This window comes from Mustela lutreola, chromosome X (assembly GCF_030435805.1).
Source record: "Mustela lutreola isolate mMusLut2 chromosome X, mMusLut2.pri, whole genome shotgun sequence".
Taxonomy (NCBI): Eukaryota; Metazoa; Chordata; class Mammalia; order Carnivora; family Mustelidae; genus Mustela; species Mustela lutreola.
The window spans coordinates 64168324-64188462 of NC_081308.1; the positions used below are offsets into that span (position 1 = coordinate 64168324).

The following is a 20139-nucleotide window of genomic DNA, read 5'->3' on the forward strand; positions in this document are numbered from 1 at the left end:
AGCCTCCTTGTCCCTATCCCCCGCAGACAGAATCCTGGAGCCTTTTCACACCTTCCGCACTCTCGTCATCCCTGGGGCTCTCGTGTCTCCTCTTTGCTTGCACCCTATAGGTCTCCACCGGCGTCCGCAATCCCTGCTGACTCCCTCCCTTCAGCCTCGCCCTGCTCCGATAGCGGTTTCAACTTACCTGTTTGGTGTTGCAGGACCAGTGTCAGGGACCTATGTCAGGGCATCCACTTGGCCACCCTGGCGTGATAGCTTCTTACCACACAGACCAGTGATCCATGGTGGGGGTTTTCACCCCAGCTGCCACTTGTATCGGTTGTCAAGTTGAGGACTGGAGATGTCTTCCAAAACAGAGGCCAGGGCCTACTTGTTTGTGCATGCATCGTGGAGAATGCAGCACTGGCGACCTTCAGGCCAGAGCCCCCCAAGTCCCAGGAAGCTCGGAACCCTTGGCTCCGAGCCAGGGAGACGTCCTGCCCAGAGGGCCTGCACCCTCCGGTGAGTCTTGTGGGTGTCAGAGGAGTGCGGGGGAGAGGGGAGGAGGAGGGGAACCTCTGGCTCTGGCTCTGTTGGGGGCTGAGTTCTGCGCCCCGCCTCCCCGGGCAGCTTCTCGCACAGGATGTGGGATGTGGACAGGATCGACCTTAAGCCGCGTCCTCCCCCACGTGGGGTTTGTGCAGCAGGGGTGATGCGTGGCAGTGCCCCAAACTGCAGCCCCGGACACAGCCAGCCTTTCAGCAGCACGGAGCCTTTCTTCTGGAGTCCTGTTTGGGCGCGTTGCTCCTGCCAGGGGCTGGCTGTCGATGCTGCTCTGGGAGAGTCCGAGCCAGAGCCACGGTCCCTGGGGCCCACCCTCAAGGATGGGCTGGCTGCCCCTGGGGGACAGGGGGTATGGGTCCAGAGAGAAGGTTGGAGCCGCTGGCGGAGCAGGGGCCACTGGTTGCCAGCAGAGGGTGGTGCTGCCTCACGTTGGACCCCGCTGAGGCCCTTTGCACCTCCCTGGGGGCCTTGGAAGCTGGACTGGATGTTCTTTCCCTCTCAGGTGACCAGGAGCCACTTGACCAGCCCCCAAGGCCAGAGAGGCAGCAGCCGCCGCCAGCTGGCGCACAGGACTGTCCTCGAGTAATGCTTCCTGTGGCTCCTAGAAAGGCAGGCCCAAACTAGAGGGTGGGATCCGGGTCCAGGCTAGACTGACCTGGGTGCCCCCGCCCGCCCACCCCGATCTGCTCGCCACAGAGGGAAGGTACCGCCTTTCCACTGAGGAGCCTCTGGGGGTCTAGCCACTGGGCCTGGGGATGTAGTACCCGCGGGAGAGGGGGAGGTGGAGGAGAGAGGAAGCCAGAGGATACTAATGGTTTCTCTCTCTGTGTCTGCTGTCTGCCGGCCTAGTGTCTCGTGCTACAGAGAGAAATAGACGATCTCAAAGAGCAGCTTGGTATGAGGAACCTCTGGCTGGGGCCGGGCTGGGGCAGAGGCAGGCTGCGGGGTGGGGTGGGGTTCCCCAGGGCAGGACCCGAGATGGGCTGCAGGTGCAGGCGGCCTCCCAGGGACCATCGTTCCTGTGAGGAGGAGACCCTGGCAGGCCTGACCCGGGAGCCTACAGTGCGTGTGCAGCTAGGTGTGCGCACAGGCGGTTCAGTCGTGCCTCTCCTGCGTGGCCGCTCTGCCGGCGGGAACAGGTCGCACAGGTCTCCCTCCTTTAGGACGTTTGCAGATGCTGCCTTGATTTTCCCTTTAACAGTTCTTTGGTATGGCTTGCAAGACGTGTGTGTGTGTGTGTGTGTGTGTGTGTGTGTCCGAGTCTGACCGAGTCGGATGTGCCCCAAAGCTGGAGAAGTACCTGCACATCGCGTTCCTTTAAAGGATGTGTCCATAGTGAATGGAGGTGGTGGTTGAGTGAGTCAGGCCTGCACTCCTGGGATAGGGGCTGGAGGGGGTTTCAGGTTGCAGGGCTAGGCGGTTCCCCACGGGGACAGGGGGACGGGCTCCTCTCTCCCCACGTCTGGAGGGTCTGCTTACGCCTGTCTCTGTTTCAGCGGCCATGCGGTCCCTGACTGACAAGTTCCAGAGCCTTTGAAGTGAGTGTTACACACTCCATTCCCCTTTGCACCGTGGCGGTGGCCCGTGCAGCAGGGCGGGGGCTGGCCCTGGCTTGCTGCTCCTCCCTGAGCCTGCTCTGTCGGACAGGTTGAGCCCAGCATCTCTGCGCAGGAGGAGCATCTGGTGCCTTTGGAGCCAGGGAGCTGTGGCCAAGCCGCTTCCCTCCTGTTCGACCTCGGCCAAGACTTCCTCTCCCTGTTCTTTTGCCCCCTCCCCAGCCCCATTCACAGCAGTTTCAAATTAAAGTACCTCTCAGGTCTGTGGTCTGCCCTCTCTGTGGGGTGAGGGGGCTGGGCCCGGCAGTGGGGAGGGGTGGGAGAGGGGAGGGGAGGGGCGGGGCAGGGAGCTGCTCCCTGCCCCAGCCTTTGCCTGAACAGGACCTCCTGGGTCCTGTGGTAGGCCTTCTCCTTGTGGGGAGAGTGGGTGGGCCTGTGCTGGGTGCTGGGTGCTGGGTGCCCCCTCTGGGGTCTGCGTGGGCTCTGTCTGGCCACCTGAGCATTTGCTCCCTTTCCCCCGCAGGTCCCCTTCAGGTTCTTCCCTCATGTCCCTCTCTTTTTGAGTCTGGGGGGGTGCTTCCCGTTCATCCCCTGCCCCCTCCCCCTCCCCCTTCAGCAGGAACTCAGGACCCCTGCCAGAGCCGCAGCAGCCCCCCTTCCCTTCCCTCCTTGGGATTGCTGTCCTGCTCCTCCCAGCCTCCCTGCTCTGCTGTCTGAGCGTCCTTGATCACTCCCGTGGCTTGTGGCTTTCCCTCGCTGGCCCTCCCTGCCCCTGTGCTTCAACAGGCATTAGAAAGCACAGCTGAGCTCCTCTTGGCCCTTCCTGGGCCCAGCGCCCTCTGCGGAGTCCTTCCCTCCCTCTGGTGCCACCGCGCCCGAGGACCACTGGCGCGGGAACTGGTGCACCTTCCCCTCTCCTCTTTAGCCCTGGGCCTTGAGGCTGGGTTTCCAACCCTGTCACTTCTCCCTCCTTGGGTTCAGTGGCAGGTTGGAGGCAGAAGTCACAGCCCAGTGAGGTTGTTGAGCATGTACAGGGAACCCGTACAGGAAGGTCAGGGAACCGGGCAGAAAAGCACAGGTTCGTCTCTGGGCTGGAGGTGGGCGCAATGAGGCTTGTGGGGGCTCTGGGCCGACCAGGGGCAAAGGGCCCGCCAGCAGCCAGAAACGGATGGGCTAGCCACCGGAGCTCTCCCTTCCCTCCTGTCCAAATCACCTCACCCCCTCCTCCAGCGTGGTCGTCTCCGGCCCCTTGGTTGCAAAGTGGCCATCCCCTTCCATGGCAAGGGTGGGTGCGTGACGGGTCTCGATGTGCCCGCGTAGTCCTCTTCCAATGCTGTTTGACCTCCACCATGACCCAGATTTTTCTGGAGGCGCTATTTCCGTGTCCCCGCTCAGGCTCCCCGACTGCTCCTTCAGGTCACAGGAGATTTAGTCCAGACTCCGTGTTCCATGTCGCCCTCGCTGATGGGCGGGGATGGCTTCCTTCCTTCAGCCGGGGCCCAGGGCTGTGTGGCCTGAGACTCAGGGTCAGATCTGGGTCTGAGTGAGGTGAGGGTCGCCTCTGCCAGACCAGACACCCTTCCTGAGAGCCCGGGTGTTTCGGGCACAGAAAGCAGGCTGGGAGGTTCGAGGGTCATGGTTGGTGTGTGTATTGGTGTGTGTGTGTGTGTGTGTGTGTGTGTGTGAGAGAGAGAGAGAGAGAGAGAGAGAGAATAAAACTAATCGGGGATAAGATAATGTCCGTGGAGGGAGAGCGAGGTGATTCAGGGTGTTAAGGGAGAGGAGACTGTGGTCAAGGGCCTACAAGGGATTGAACGAGCGGAAGCAAGGGGCGGCCCTACCTTTCAGGGGGTGCCGTTAAATGGGTATAGCTGGAGGGAAATGACGTGGAAGTCCCCAGAGCTCCCGGACGGGGTGCGGGGACGCTCAGGGTCACGGGCTCCCAGAGGAGGCTGAGGATCCGGCTCTGATCCTCTGAGGTCTGAGCCCTCCTGGGTGTGTTGAAGGAAGGGCAGTGGGAGGGAAGGCTACCTCGGAGTGGCCGGGGCGGGCCTCATCTTAGCAGCAGGGAGCTCGCTCCGGAGACTGCTCTGCCAGGAGCTAACGGGGACAAGGGCAGGATGGGCACAGTGAGGCTGGGAAGTAGAGACTGGCTTCCCCGTGGGGAAGACTGGGCCGACTTGGTTCCCCCCTTGCGCCCTCTTCTCAGCCTGCCTTCCCTGGCAGGTCTGTGCCACCAACTCAGGTGGCCAGACCATCCCCCACCGGGTGGGACAAGCACAGACCTCAGCCTGGGGAGGCACGTCCGTGGGACTCGGTCCTGTCCTTCCAAACCCCTCGCTTGAGAAGGTGGGCCTGGTTGCGGGGCTCCGGCCTTCACCCGGACCCTGTGGTTCTCTCTTGGCGGGGTAACATGGTGCGCTGTCGTCTGCGGGGATGTGTTTGGGAGAGACCTTCTGGCTGGGGTGTCCGTGGGCCTTGGCGCGGTCAAGGTGTGAGTGGGGAGACGTCCAGCACCCACAGCGCCCCCGGGGGCACAGAGCCATGGTGGCCAGCGCCAGGAAGGGGAGAGTGGGCCGAGGATGGTCTGGTCACAGTCCTGGCTGACTAGTTTTGCCAGCCTCCCTTCTAACGTCTGAGCACACGAGCTCTGTTCCCTATTCAGACCGCGTGGCCCGCAGTCCTGTTGCTGTAAACACATGCATCACAGGCTGTGGCTCGGCACCTTCCCATCCCAGGGGGAAGCGAGTGGCAGATGGTGAGGCACAGACTAAGGGCGTACGTGTGGGCCCCAAGGGAAAGGAGGAGGTGGGTCCCCTGCCTTTATTTAGTGCCCCTTTCGGTTTCCACTGCAGCCAGGGAGGCGGTGGCGATTGGCCTGGGGAGCCCTAGGCCCCGTCCGGCCTCGTTCTCGTTCGGCTGCCTGCCCAGGCCCCCGGCAGATGACTCCCTCTCCACCTCCTCTGACACCAGCACCACTGGCCACCCTTTCTCTGCCAACGCTTGAGGGGGATGGGCACACCCAAGGAGGGCAGGAGGGGGTGTGCACCAGAGACAGCGCTGGGCGTGGTGGGCACAGGCATGGTCCCCAGAGATGTCCACGTCCTAATTCCTGGAATCGGCTCATATGTTACCTTGCATGGCAGCGGTGGGGTGCTACTCAGCTACATTCGGCGTGCTACTCAACTGACCTTAAGGTGGGAAGACTCTTTCCCGTGTTCGCTGGGGTTTGGCTCGCCCGCACATTGTGGGTGTCAGGGTGGTCATGTGACCTGTTACCTGCATAATCCCTGTGGGCACCATCGGCATCACTAGAGGGTGCTCAGTGGCCCTGGGCTCTTGTCACTTGGAATCCTAGTAACTACCGCTCAGATTTAGAGAAATTTTGACAGTAAGTTGAAACCCTCCTTTTGCCCCATGCCAGTCACCTGTCTCCCCAGTTTTCTTGAGGTGACTGCTGTCCTGACTTTTCCACTGTCTTTTAAAGGAAAACAATCGCTATTTAATAAATAACCTTCACAAAGATAGGATAAATTACAGGAAGGTAAGGATTAATTATATTTATGTTCCACCATATATACATGATTGTGGAAAGCCTGCAATTTGACAAATGGATAGGAAGTGATCAAGCCATGTAGCTACTACCCAGGTGAGGAATGGTACATGGCACCTCCAGACTTGCCATATGATGTTGGCCCCTTTCTATATAAAGGACAACAAGTGCAAAAGTCTACATATGGTGGGAATTCATTTTTTTTTTTTTTTTTTTTTTTTTTTTTTTTTTTTTTACTTTTACAAACTGTTTATTTTCCGTCAACCTTATTTCCATTTTGTTTGCCTTTGTGGAAGAGCAGCTTAAGACCACTCAGTGGTTGTTCCTACCCATTCAGTGGCCTGAGCAGGGGGACCTGCAGACCAGTCTTCAGTGGCCGGCTGGGCGCTCCAGTCTTCAGTAGGGAACTGCTGAATAGGCACAGAGGGCACCTGCACGCCTTCAGACCAGTCTGCAACTTCAGGCTGAGTAGCCGTGAACTCAGGAGCTGGAGCCGTCCATTCACCCTGGAATTCTTCCTTGGTCACAGCCTTTTCAGCAGCAGCCTGCTCTTCCTTTTCAATCTCTTCAGGATCCCTGTAGAAGTAGAGATCAGGCATGACCTCCCACGGGTGTTCACGAGAAATGGTGCCACGCATGCGCAGAACTTCCCTGGCCAGCATCCACCACATCAGACCCACCGAGTGAGCTCCCTTGTTGTTGCAAGGGATGGCAATGTCCACATAGCGCAGAGGAGAGTCTGTGTTACACAGAGCAATGGTAGGCAGGTTAACATAAGATGCCTCTGTAAGAGGCTGGTGGTCAGCCCTGGGATCAGTAACCACCAGAAGTCTTGGCTCTCGGAAGGCTGCCTGGATCTGGTTAGTGAATGTTCCAGGAGTGAAGCGGCCAGCAATGGGAGTGGCTCCAGTTGCAGCAGCAAATTTCAGCACAGCTCGCTGGCCCGTATTCCTGGACGATATGACACTAACATCAGCTGGGTTTTCAATGGCAACAATGGCACGAGCTGCCAACAGAAGCTTCTCCCAGGTCCTCTTCAGATTTATGATGTAGATACCATCACTTTTCCTTTTGTAGATGTACTATTTATTTTAGGGGGAGAGAGAGAGTAGTCATGCATGAATAGGAGAGATGTGGAGGGAGTGAATCCTGAGGCAGAATCCCCACTGAGTGCATAGCCCATTGCAGAGCTGCATCCCACCACCCATGAGATGTTATCTCAATGGTGGTAACCAAGGGGAAACCATGAATCAGTCACTTAAGTTACTGAGCCACTCAGGCGCCCCCAATGGATTTCCATTTCGGTGACATTCTCACATAGTCCAAACCACAGAGACAGAGGACAGATCGGTGGTTGCCAGTGTCTGTGTGTTGAGAGAAGGGGTTTAACTATCAGAGCATGACGGGGTTTTGGAAGGTGATGAAAATTTTTTATAGTCTGATTGTGGTCGTGGTTCCCTAACAGTATGAGTTTGGAAGGACTCCTAGACCTTGATGTAAATTCTATCTCAACAATCAAATTAAAAAGTTTTTGAAATGTACATCATGAATGGGTATTGACAGTTAACTAATTATTATTTTCTGAATTTGAGGATCATAATTTTGTTTTTTACTGTCTGTATGATGTATCTGTTGCTCAGAGTGGGATATTGAAATCCTGTACTGTTTGTATTGTTGTCTAACAGATCTAAAATCTGTTAGTTCTTGCTTAATATATATTGAGCTCCACCTAAATAAGTAAAACCGTAAGAAACATAAATGAACTAATTGATAACAATATGATAATAGTAAGGAATTTAACACCCCACTTACACATGGACAGATCATCCAAACAGAACAAGATGGAAATAATGGCTTTGAATGGGGCGCCTGGGTGGCTCAGTGGGTTAAGCTTCTTCCTTAGGCTCAGGTCATGATTTTAGGGTCCTGGGATCGAGCCCCACATTGGGATTTCTGCTCAGCACAGAGCCTGTTTCCCCTTCTCTCTGACTGCTTGTGATCTCTCTCTGTGTCAAATAAATAAAATCTTAAAAAAAAATAATGGTTTTGAATGACACACAGGAATAGATGGATTTAACAGATATAGTCAAAGCATTCCATCCTAAAATGAGAATATGCATTCTTTTCAAGTGCACATGGAACATTCTTCAGAATAGATCACATATTACCCCATAAAACAAACGTTAGCAAATTCACAAAGATTGAAATCATACCACACATATTTCCTGACCTCAATGTTATGAAACTAGCAGTCAATAAAAATAAAATGTCTGTATGGACAACATATACTTGGAGGTTAAATAACATGCTACTAAACAATGAAAGGGTCAACTAGGAGATCAATGAAGACATAAGAAATAATATGGAAAAAAAAAAAAGGAAAAACAATGGTCCAAAGCCTCTGGGATGCAACAAAAGCAGTTCTAAGGGGGAATTTTATAGCAATACAGGCCTACCTCAAAAAAGCAAGAAAAATCTCAAACAACATAACCTTGCACCTAAGGGAGGTAGTAAAAGAACAACAAACAATCTAAAACCAGCGGAAGGATCAAAATAATAAAGATTAGAGCAGAAGGAAATGATACACAAAATGAAAAAAAAAAAGAAGTGATCAATGAAACGGAATATGTTCTTTGAAAAACTCAACAAAATTGATAGCCTCTAGCCAGTCTTTTTTTTTTTTTAAAGATTTTATTTATTTATTTGAAAGAGAGAGATCACAAACAGGCAGAGAGGCAGGCAGAGAGAGAGGAGGAAGCAGGCTCCCTGCTGAGCAGAGAGCCCGATGCGGGGCTTGATCCCAGGACCCTGAGATCATGACCTGAGCCAAAGGCAGTGGCTTAACCCACTGAGCCACCCAGGCGCCCCATCCTCTAGCCAGTCTTATCATGAAAAAAGGAGAAAGGACTCAAATAAAATCACAAATGAGAGAGCAGAAATGATCAACACCACAGAAATACAATTATAAGAGAATATTATGAAGAACTATATGCCAAAAAATGGACAACTTAGAAGAAATGGATAAATTCCCAGAGACATATAAACTAGCAAAACTGAAACAGGAGGAAATACAGAATTAGAACAGACTGATAACCTGGAAAGAAATGGAGTCAATAATCAAAAAATTCCCAACAAACAAAAGTTCAGGAGCAGAATGCCTCACAGGCAAATTCTACGAAACATTTAAAGAAGAGTTAATACGGGTGTTTTGTAGAAGATGGCGGAGAAGCAGCAGGCTGAGATGACAACAGGTAGCAGATCAGCTAGATAGCTTATCTAACCATTGTGAACACCTACAAATCCAACGGGAGATCGAAGAGAAGAAGAGCAACAATTCTAGAAACAGAAAATCGATCACTTTCTGAAAGGTAGGACCTGCGGAGAAGTGAATCCAAAGTGATGGGAAGATAGACCGTGGGGGGAGGGGCTGGCTCCCAGCAAGCGGCAGAGCAATGGAGCACTAAATCAGGACTTTTAAGTCAGCTCCACTGAGGGACATCGCTCCAGTGGCTAAACCGGGGGGAAGCCCACCCAGGGGCAGCATAACCACAGGTCCCACGGGGTCACAGAAGGACTGGGGTGTCTGAGTGTCGCAGAGCAGGCAGGTATTCGAGCGGGGAAGCCGGCTACAGTGACAAAGACGAGGAGTGAGCTCTCAGCTCGGGCTTACCTTGAACCGGTCGCAGGCTGGGTGAGCTCAGAGTGCGGCCGGAGGCCACGAAGATGGAAACGACCAGGCGCTTTTTTCCAAGTGCGAGCGACTGATTGCTTTCCCCCAAGCACAGCCAGAGGCCAGGGAGATGGGGGAAGTTGGGCACTTTTCTCTGAGGGCAAACTAAGGAGCAGTACCCCGAATTCTCGGCTCCTCCGGGCCAGAGATTGGGAGGCTGCCATCTTCATTGCCGTCCTCTGGAACTCTACGGAAAGCGCTCAGGGAACAAAAGCTCCCGAAAGCAAACCCAAGTGGATTACTTAGCTTGGCCCCTGGTAAGGGTCGTGCAATTCCGCCTGGGGCAAAGACACTTGAGAATCACTACAACAGGCCCCTCCCCCAGAAGATCAACAAGAAACCCAGCCAAGACCAACTTCACTCACCAAGGAAAACAGCAGAATTCCAGAGGAGGAGAAAGCAAATCTTATCTGGACAAAAATGACAAGGCAGAAAAACTCACCACAAAAAAGAGCAAGAGGCAGTACGGAAGGCTGGGCACCTAATCAATACAGACATTGGTAATATGACAGATCTAGAGTTCAGAATGATGATTCTCAAGGTTCTAGCCAGGCTCGAAAAAGGCATAAAAGATATTAGAGAAACGCTCTCCAGAGAGATAAAAGCTCTTTCTGGAGAAATAAAAGAACAAAAATCTAACCAAGTTGAAATAAAAAAAAGCTACTAATGAGGTGCATTAAAAAATGGAAGCTCTTACTGCTAGGAAAATTGAGGCAGAAGAAAGAATTAGTGACACAGAAGACCAAATGACAGAGAATAAAGAAGCTGAGCAAAAGAGAGACAAACAAATACTGGACCACGAGGAGAGAATTCAAGAGATAAGTGACACCATAAGACGACACAACATTAGAATAATTGGGATTCCAGAAGAAGAAGAAAGAGAGAGGGGAGCAGAAGGTATATCGGAGAGAATTATTGTAGAGAATTTCCCTAATATGGCAAAGGGAACTTACATCAAAATCCAGGAGATGTTAAGAACACCCCTCAAAATCAATAAAAATAGGTCCATACCTCGTCACCTGATAGTAAAATTTACAAGTCTTAGTGACAAAGAGAAAATCCTGAAAGCAGCCCGGGAAAAGAAGTCTGTAACATACAAGGGTAAAAACATTAGATTGGCAGCAGACCTATTCACAGAGACCAGGCAGGCCAGAAAGAACTGGCAGGATATATTCAGAGCACTAAATGAGAAAAACATGCAGCCAAGAATACTATATCCAGCTAGGCTATCATTGAAAATAGAAGGAGAGATAAAAAGCTTCCAGGACAAACAAAAACTGAAAGAATTTGCAAACACCAGACCAGCTCTACAGGAAATATTGAAAGGGGTCCTGTAAGCAAAGAGAGACCCTAAAAGTAGTAGATCAGAAAGAAACAGAAACAATATACGGTAACAGTCACCTTACAAGCAATACAATGGCACTAAATTCATATCTCTCAATAGTTATCCTGAATGTTAATGGGCTAAATGCCCCAATCAAAAGACACAGGGTATCAGAATGGATTAAAAAAAACAAAACCCATCAATATGTTGCCTGCAAGAAACTCATTTTAGACCCTAAGACACCTCCAGATTTAAAGTGAGGGGGTGGAAAACAATTTACCATGCTAATGGACATCAAAAGAAAGCTGGGGTGGCAATCCTTATATCAGATCAATTAGATTAAGCCAAAAACTATAATAAGAGATGAGGAAGGACACTATATCATACTCAAAGGGTCTGTCCAAGAAGAAGACCTAACAATTCAAAATATCTATGCCCCCCTAACATGGGAGCAGCCAACTATATAAACCAATTAATAACAAAATCAAAGAAATACATTGACAATAATACAATAATAGTAGGGGACCTTAACACCCCCCTCACTGAAACAGACAGATCATCTAAGCAAAAGATAAACAAGGAAATAAAGGCCTTAAATGACACACTGGACCAGATGAACATCACAGATATATTCAGAACATTCCATCCCAAAGCAACAGAATATACATTCTTCTCTAGTGCACATGGAACATTCTCCAGAATAGACCACATCCTGGGTCATAAATCAGGTCTCAACCGGTATCAAAAGATTGGGATCATTCCCTGCATATTTTCAGACCACAATGCTCTGAAGCTAGAACTCAATCACAAGAGGAAATTTGGAAAGAACCCAAATACATGGAGACTAAACAGCAACCTTCTAAAGAATGAATGGGTCAACCAGGAAATTAAAGAAGAACTGAAAAAATTCATGGAAACAAATGATAATGAAAACACAACGGTTCAAAATCTGTGGGACACAACAAAGGCAGTCCTGAGAGGAAAATATATAGCGGTACAAGCCTTTCTCAAGAAACAAGAAAGGTCTCAAATACACAACCTAACCCTACACCTAAAGGAGCTGGAGAAAGAACAACAAAGAAAGCCTAAACCCAGCAGGAGAAGAGAAATCATAAAGATCAGAGCAGAAATCAATGAAATAGAAACTAAAAAAACAATAGAACAAATCAACGAAACTAGGGGCTGGTTTTTGAGGGAATTAATAAGATTGACAACCCCCTGGCTAGACTCATCAAACAAAAAAGAGAAAGGACCCAAATAAATAAAATCATTATTGAAAGGGGAGAGATCACAACCAACACCAAAGAAATACAAACAATTATAAGAACATACTATGAGTAACTCTACACCAACAAATTTGACAATCTGGAAGAAATGGATATATTTCTAACGACATACAAACTACCACAACTGAACCAGGAAGAAATAGAAACCCTGAATAGACCCATAACCAGTAAGGAGATTGAAACAGTCATCAAAAATCTCCAAACAAACAAATGTCCAGGGCCAGACGGCTTCCCAGGGGAATTCTACCAAACATTTAAAGAAGAATTAATTCCCATTCTCCTGAAACCGTTCCAAAAAATAGAAATGGAAGGAAAACTTCCAAACTCATTTTATGAGGCCAGCATCACCTTGGTCCCAAAACCAGACAAGGATCCCATCAAAAAAGAGAATTACAGACCAATATCCTTGATGAACACAGATGTGAAAATTCTCACCAAAATACTGGCCAATAGGATCCAACAGCACATTAAAAGGATTAATCACCACGACCAAGTGGGATTTATTCAAGGGCTGCAAGGTTTGTTCAACATCTGCAAATCAATCAATGTGATACAATATATTAATAAAAGAAAGAACAAGAACCATATGATACTCTCAATAGATGCTGAAAAAGCATTTGACAAAGTGCAGCATCCCTTCCTGATTAAAACTCTTCAAGGTGTAGGGATAGAGGGCACATACCTCAATATTATCAAAGCCATCTATGAAAAGCCCACTGCAAATGTCATTCTCAATGAAGAAAAACTGAAAGCTTTTCCGCTAAGGTCAGGAACACATCAAGGATGTCCGTCATCACCACTGCTGTTCAACATGGTACTAGAAGTCCTAGTCTCAGCAATGAGACAACAAAAAGAAATTAAAGGCATCCAAATCGGCAAAGAAGAAGTCAAACTATCACTCTTTGCAGATGATATGATACTATATGTGGAAAACTCAAAAGGCTCCACTCCAAAATTGCTAGAACTTGTACAGGAATTCAGTAAAGTGTCAGGATATAAAGTCAATGCACAGAAATCACTAACAACAAGACAGAAGAAAGAGAAATTAAGGAGTCAGTCCCATTTACAATTGCACCCAAAACCCTAAAATACCTAGGGATAAACCTAACCAAAGAGGCAAAGAATCTATACTCAGAAAACTATAAAGTACTCATGAAAGAAATTGAGGAAGACATGAAGAAATGGAAAAATGTTCCATGCTCATGGATTGGAAGAACAAATATTGTGAAAATATCTATTCTACCTAAAGCAATCTACACATTTAATGCAACCCCTATCAAAATCCCATCCATTTTTTTCAAAGAAATAGAATAAACAGTCCTAAAATTTATATGGAACCAGAAAAGACCTCGAATAGCCAAAGGAATATTGAAAAAGAAAGCCAAAGTTGGTGGCATCACAATTCCAGACTTCAAGCTCTATTACAAAGCTGCCATCATCAAGACAGTATGGTACTGGCACAAAAACAGACACATAGATCAATGGAACAGAATAGAGAGCCCAGAAATAGACCCTCAACTCTATGGTCAACTAATCTTCGACAAAGCAGGAAGGAATGTCCAATGGAAAAAAGACAGCCTCTTCAAACAAATGGTTCTGGGAAATTTGGACAGCCACATGCAGAAAAATGAAATTGGACTATTTCCTTATACCACACACAAAAATAGACTCAAAATGGATGAAGGACCTCAATGTGAGAAAGGAATCCATTAAAATCCTTGAGGAGAACACAAGCAGCAACCTCTTTTACCTCAACTGCAGCAACTTCTTCCTAGGAACATCGCCAAAGACAACAGAAGCAGGGCAAAAATGAACTATTGGGATTTCATCAAGATTAAAAGCCTTTTCACAGCAAAGGAAACAGTTAACAAAACCAAAAGATAGCTGACAGAATGGGAGAAGATATTTGCAAACGACATATCAGATAAAGGGCTAGTATCCAAAATCTATAAAGAACTTATCAAACTCAACACCCAAAGAACAAAGAATCCAATCAAGAAGTGGGCAGAGGACATGAACAGACATTTCTGCAAAGAAGACATCTAGATGGCCAACAGACACATGAAAAAGTGCTCCACATCACTCGGCATCAGGGAAATACAAATCAAAGCCACAATGAGATACTACCTCACACCAGTCAGAATGGCTAAAATTAACAAGTCAAGAAATGACAGATGCTGGCGAGGATGCGGAGAGAGGGGAACCCTCCTACACTGTTGGTGGGAATGCAAGCTGGTGCAACCACTCTGGAAAACAGTGTGGAGGTTCCTTAAAAAACTGAAAATAGAGCTACCCTATGACCCAGCGATTGCACTACTGGGTATATATCCTAAAGATACAAACGTGGTGCTCCGAAGGGGCATGTGCACCCGAATGTTTATAGCAGCAATGTCCACACTAGCCAAACTATGGAAAGAACCTAGATGTCCATCAACAGATGAATGGATAAAGAAGATGTGGTATATATACACAATGGAATACTATGCAGCCATCAAAAGAAATGAAATCTTGCCATTTGCGATGACGTGGATGGAACTAGAGGGTATTATGCTTAGTGAAATAAGTCAAGCAGAGAAAGACAACTATCATATGATCTCCCTGATATGAGGAAGTGGAGATGCAATGTGGGGGGGTTGGGGGTAGGAAAAGAAAAAATGAAAGAAGATGGGATTGGGAGGGAGACAAACCATAAAAGACTCAATCTCACTGAGGGTGGACGGGGAAGGGTGGTGGGGATATGGACATTGGGGAGGGTATGTGCTATGATGAGTGCTGTGAAATGTATAAACCTGGCGATTCACAGACCTGTACTCCTGGGGATAAAAATACGTTATATGTTTATTAAAAGTATTAATTAATTAATTTAAAAAAGATTTTAAAAATGCCATCCAACACATTTGCCTCCATCATTTTTGATGAGAAATCTGCTGATTTTCTTATTGAAGGTAACTCGTTCTTTTAAAAAAATTTTTTTAAATTTATTTCACAGAGAGGGATCACAAGTAGGCAGAGATGCAGGCAGAGAAGGGGGGAAGCAGACTCCCCGCTGAGCAGAGACCCGATGTGGGCCTCGATCCCAGGACCCTGAGATCATGACCTGAGCTGAAGTCAGAGGCTTAACCCACTGAGACACCCAGGCGCCCCTAGAGGTATCTTGTTCTTGACAAGTTAATTCTGCTCTCAAGAGTTTCTCTTTGGCTATGACTTTTGACAATTTGATTATAGTTTGTTTTGGTGTGGATCTCTTTTTGTTTATTCTTCCTGGAGTTTGTCAAGCTTTTTCTTTTTTTTTTAACCTGAGGTTAAGTAAAGAATTCTTAAGAAATAATACCAAAAAGGTAATCCATAAGAAACTCTAAAATATTATTAAGTTAGATTTCATTAAAATAACACATTTGATCTGAGAAATACCTTTTTAATAAAATGAAAAGATAGATGTAGAATGAGAGAAAATATTTGTAAATCACAACTATATCCAGAACATACAAAGAACTCTCAAAACTCCACTATAAGATAATAAACTATTCATTTTTAAAATGGGCAAAGGACATGAAAAGACACTTCACCAAAAAAGATAAAAGATGGCAAATGAGCTCATTAAAACCCATTAGAAAAACACAAATTAACACCATGATGAGATGCCGCTTTAACCCTATTTGAATGGTAGAAATAAAAAATACGACAATATCAGTTTCAGAGAAACTGAAACTCCTATATATTGAAGGAAGGAATGGAGAATGGTACAGCCACTCTGGACAACAGTTCGCTTGTGCTCTCTCTCTCTCTCTCTGACAAATAAATAAATAAAATATTATAAAAAGCTCTTGTTTTTTGATTTTCTGTTTAGATGATCTGTCCCTCGGTATAAGTGAGTTATTAAAGTCCCCTACTATTATTGTATTATTATCAATTAGTTCCCTTACGTTTGTTATTAACTTTTTATGTATATGGGGTGCTCTTATTTGGGTGCATAAATATTTATAATTATTATGTCTTCTTGCTGGATTTTCTCCTTCATGATTATAGTGTCCTTTGCCTCTTGTTACAGAGTTTGTTTCCAAGTCTATTTTTGTCCAATGTAAGTATTACTACTACAGTTTTCTTTTAACAACCATTTTTATGATAGATGTTTCTCCATCCCCTGACTTTCAATCTGCAGTTGAGTCTCCTATAGGCTGCGTATAGATGGGTCTTTTAAAAATTTTTTTTTTAATCTATTATATCTCCCTATGTCTTTTGATTGGAACATTTGGGCCACTTACATTCAAAGTAATTGTTGATAGATATGTATTTACTGTCATTTTATTATTTGTTTTGTGGTTGTTCCTGAAGATTTCTCTGATCCTTTCTTTTCTTTCTCTTTTTCATGGTTTGCTGATTTTCTTTAGAGATATATCTGGATTTCTTTCTCTTTATTCTTTGCTTATTTATTACTGGTTTTTGATATATGGTTACCATTAAAGTTTTATATAACATCTTCTGCATATAGCAGTCTATGTTAAGTTGAAGTTAATTTAAGTGTATTTATTTTTTAAAAGATTTTATTTATTTATTTATTTATTTATTCATTTATTTATTTGAGAGAGAGAGAGAGTAGAAGTGGGGAGGAGGGTCAGGGGGAGAGGGAAGAGCAGACTCCCCACTGAGCAAGGAGCCCAGTGTGGGGCTCAATCCCAGGACCCTGGAATTACGACCTGAGCCAAAGCAGACGCTCAACTGACTGAGCCACCCAGGCAACTTGATGGTCACTTGAGTTTAAATCTATTCTTTACTCCCCTCCTCTCCATGTTTTAGGTATATGTCTTAATGGTTTGCATCCCTTTATTTTGTGAGTTCCTTGACTGGGTTTTTACAGAAATATTCATATACTGCTTTTGTGTTTCCTACTTTCATACTCTCACTTTTGGTCTTTCCTTTTCACTCAATGAGTCCCTTTTAGTATTTCTTTCCAGGCTGGTTTACTGGCTGTTTTACAGTGAACTCTAATTTTTGTTTGTCTGTGAAACTCTGTATCTCTCCTTCTATTCTGAATAGAAGGATAGTCAGCTACACCTTCTGTTCTTAAGGGTAATGGCCTTTTGAAGAAGAGGTTCTGTAGTGCCTTTCCATGTAGTGTTCCTTATTCTGCAGGGCCTGGTGCTTCTGGGATTGTCTCTAATGTGTGCTGCATGTGCTCTTATATATTGTCCTGGCCTCTTTATCCTTTAAGCCAGACATCTGCAAAGGGTCAATTTGCCTGTTGTGGACAGTGTTTGGTCCTTGGTCTAGATTTGATGCATTTTAACTAGGTCTGTTCTGGTCTGCTTGTGAAATGACACCTGTCACCACCACTGTTGGAACTGAGGCTTTGCAAATCTCCTATGTTGGGAGATGTGGTTTGAGCAGGGTTTGGGCTTGTCTTTTGGGGGACAGAGCCCACTGCATTGGGACTAAGGCAAGCGTACCTGGGAAGTGCAGTTCCACCAGCATGTAAGGGCCAGGGCTTAGTGTGAACATGTTAGGTAGTGAGTGTGAGCAATGCACTGGTTCCCACAGGTGGCCCTGTGCTTATGCAGAGGGCCAGGGCTGGGAAATGGCACTGGCCAGTTCCTTTATTCCTGGAGGGGTCTCTCCATGAGCATGGTCTTTCTGGGACACACTCTAAGATGAGCAAATAAGCTCTCCACTGTGCGTCCCAGATGCTCTTTAGATAGCTGTTTCCATGGTGTATGTCTCCAGGTTGTTTGCCTTCATCCTCTGCAAGAGCAGTGCAGTGCTGCTCAGCTCTCTCCAAGCCAACCCCACTAACACTTAGAACTCCAGGTTTTAAGCCCTGCAGGTTGCAAGAATTAATGAAATTCAGCCCCTCTTGCTTTCCAAGCCAGTTGCTACAGGGATTAGTTTTCCATGTGTGTTCCCTTGTGTGCTTGTCTATCTCTCTCGTTTCACCACAATCACGGCTCCCTCTTCACCACAGTGGCCGTGATCTGTTTTTGCCCCAAACTACATCTCCACACTACTTGCCTTCTTTGATGTGGCCTTTTCTCTATCTTTATTTATGGAGTTAGTTCTGCCAGTATTCAGGTCCATTTCTGGGGGTACTTAGGATGATTCAGTAGTTATCTAATCATATTTGTGGGATGAGGTGGGCCCAGGATCCTCTGACTCTGCTGCCATCTTCTAACTTCTCTCTCTGTATTTTAAATGTTTTGAATCACCTCCATCCTGTTTTACACATGGCTACACCAATTTGCATCCTCACCAACAGTACAAGAGGGCTCCCCTTTTTCCACATCCTTAGCAACACCTGTTATTTTCTCTGTTTTTGATTTTAGCCATTCTGACTGGTATGAGGTGATATCTCTTTGTAGTTTATTCATGCAAAATCTTAAAAGAAATCATCACCCATAGATGATGAGTCCCATCAAAACAGTGTATCAAACCAATAACAAGGAAGACATGAATTTTAGGAAGCAGAATATCCCACTTAGGGTCTTAGTAAAGAAATGTTTTAAGTCAGCATAACACTCTTAACCAATAAAGATTGAAACAGGGTCTTGGAAGGTAATTTCCAAGAACAAAGAAATGGATATAGTTGGAGATTTGAAAAACATTGTCAATAGGTTTGTGACAGAAACGTGAACTCTTGAGGGTAGAAACTTCATCTGTTTTTCTTAATGATGTAGTCGAACATTTTAGTATAGTACCTGGCACATGGTAAGCCCTCAATACAGATTTGTTAAATAGAAAATAGAGGAAGAGTGCAGGAGAGGAGAAGAATTTGAAACAGCAAGTATACAGTACTGTTTTAAGAAGTGTTTCTGTGGGGCGCCTGGGTGGCTCAGTGGGTTAAGCCGCTGCCTTCGGCTCGGGTCATGATCTCAGGGTCCTGGGATCGAGTCCCACGTCGGGCTCTCTGCTCAGCAGGGAGCCTGCTTTCCTCTCTCTCTCTCTCTCTGCCTGCCTCTCTGTCTACTTGTGGTTTCTCTCTGTCAAATAAATAAATAAAATCCAAAAAAGAAAAAAAGAAGTGTTTCTGTAAAGGTGATCAGAGAAAAATGGAGTAGCTTGAAAGAAAAGTAGAATCAAAAGAAAGTATTTTTAAATTAGGAAAAATGACAACATACTTGTATGCCGATGGGAATGAGAAAATAGAGAAAAACATTTAAGAATGAGGGAAGTTTTCTTGTGATTGCTTGTATATTCTCAGAGGATTGGGAAGCAAAGTTACAGGTACGAGTGAAGATGGTTCATGGTCAGCAAATGCCCCCAATATCCTGAACTTGCCTGGATATTCCATTCATCTTTTTATATGGAACTTTTCATAATAAAATGCTGTGAAAAATTAAAGAGAAATGCTTCTATTAAAAGGCATGATAAAGAAGAGTGAAGGCAAGCTACAAACCAGAAGGAGATATTTCTATTAATGAAATCACCAAAGAATTATAGAATACTTAGAGAACGCCCACAAATAAATAGGTAAACAACCCACGGGGAAAATGGGCAAAAGACAGTAAATAGACACCTCATAGGCAAGGAAAACACCAAGGCCACATATATGAAAAACTGATCAATATTATTACTAATCAAGAAATTGCAAATTAGAGACACCTGGGTGGCTCAGACAGTTAAGCATCTGCCTTCGGCTCAGGCATGATCCCAGGGTCCTGGGATCGAGTCCCGAATTGTACTCTTTACTCAGTGGGGAATCTGCTCCTTCCTCTACCTGCTGCTCCCCCTACTTGTGCTCTCTCCCTCTTTCTCTCTGACAAATAAATAACTAAAATCTTTTTAAAAATTTAAAAAAGAAGTTACAAATTAAACCTATAATGAGGTACCATTTCACTTTCACTAGATTGGCAACAATTTTGTAGTTTGTTAATAAGAATGTGATGGGGCACCTGGATGGCTCAGTGGGTTAAAGCCTCTGCCTTTGCTTCATGTCATGATCCCAAGGTCCTGGGATCAAGCCCTGCATCGGGCTCTCTGCTCAGCAGGGAGCCTGCTTCCTCCTCTCTCTGCCTGCCTCTCTGCCTGCTTGTGATCTCTGTCTGTCAAATAAATAAATAAAATCTTTAAAAAAAAAATAAGAATGTGGACCAAGTGGAACAGTTAAACACTCTTGATAGGAGTGTGAATTAGTATAATCATTTTGTAAGTAAATC

The 20139-nt window shown here is 46.2% G+C and overlaps 1 protein-coding gene and 1 long non-coding RNA gene across 2 annotated transcripts; one reads left to right on the forward strand and one right to left on the reverse strand.

The window, feature by feature from the left end:
• Positions 1-1350: 1350 nt before the first annotated feature.
• On the forward strand, positions 1351-2333 carry LOC131821112 (uncharacterized). The gene is made up of 3 exons (XR_009349833.1): positions 1351-1441; positions 2043-2084; positions 2194-2333. It is a non-coding gene; the product is annotated as an uncharacterized LOC131821112 (long non-coding RNA).
• Positions 2334-5902: 3569 nt separating this feature from the next.
• On the reverse strand, positions 5903-17491 carry LOC131820980 (small ribosomal subunit protein uS2-like). The gene is made up of 2 exons (XM_059156804.1): positions 17440-17491; positions 5903-6736 (listed from the first exon to the last, which is right to left on the reverse strand). Exons 1-2 carry the CDS (start codon positions 17489-17491, stop codon positions 5958-5960), a joined length of 831 nt encoding a protein of 276 aa, XP_059012787.1. The 3' UTR covers positions 5903-5957.
• Positions 17492-20139: the final 2648 nt, after the last annotated feature.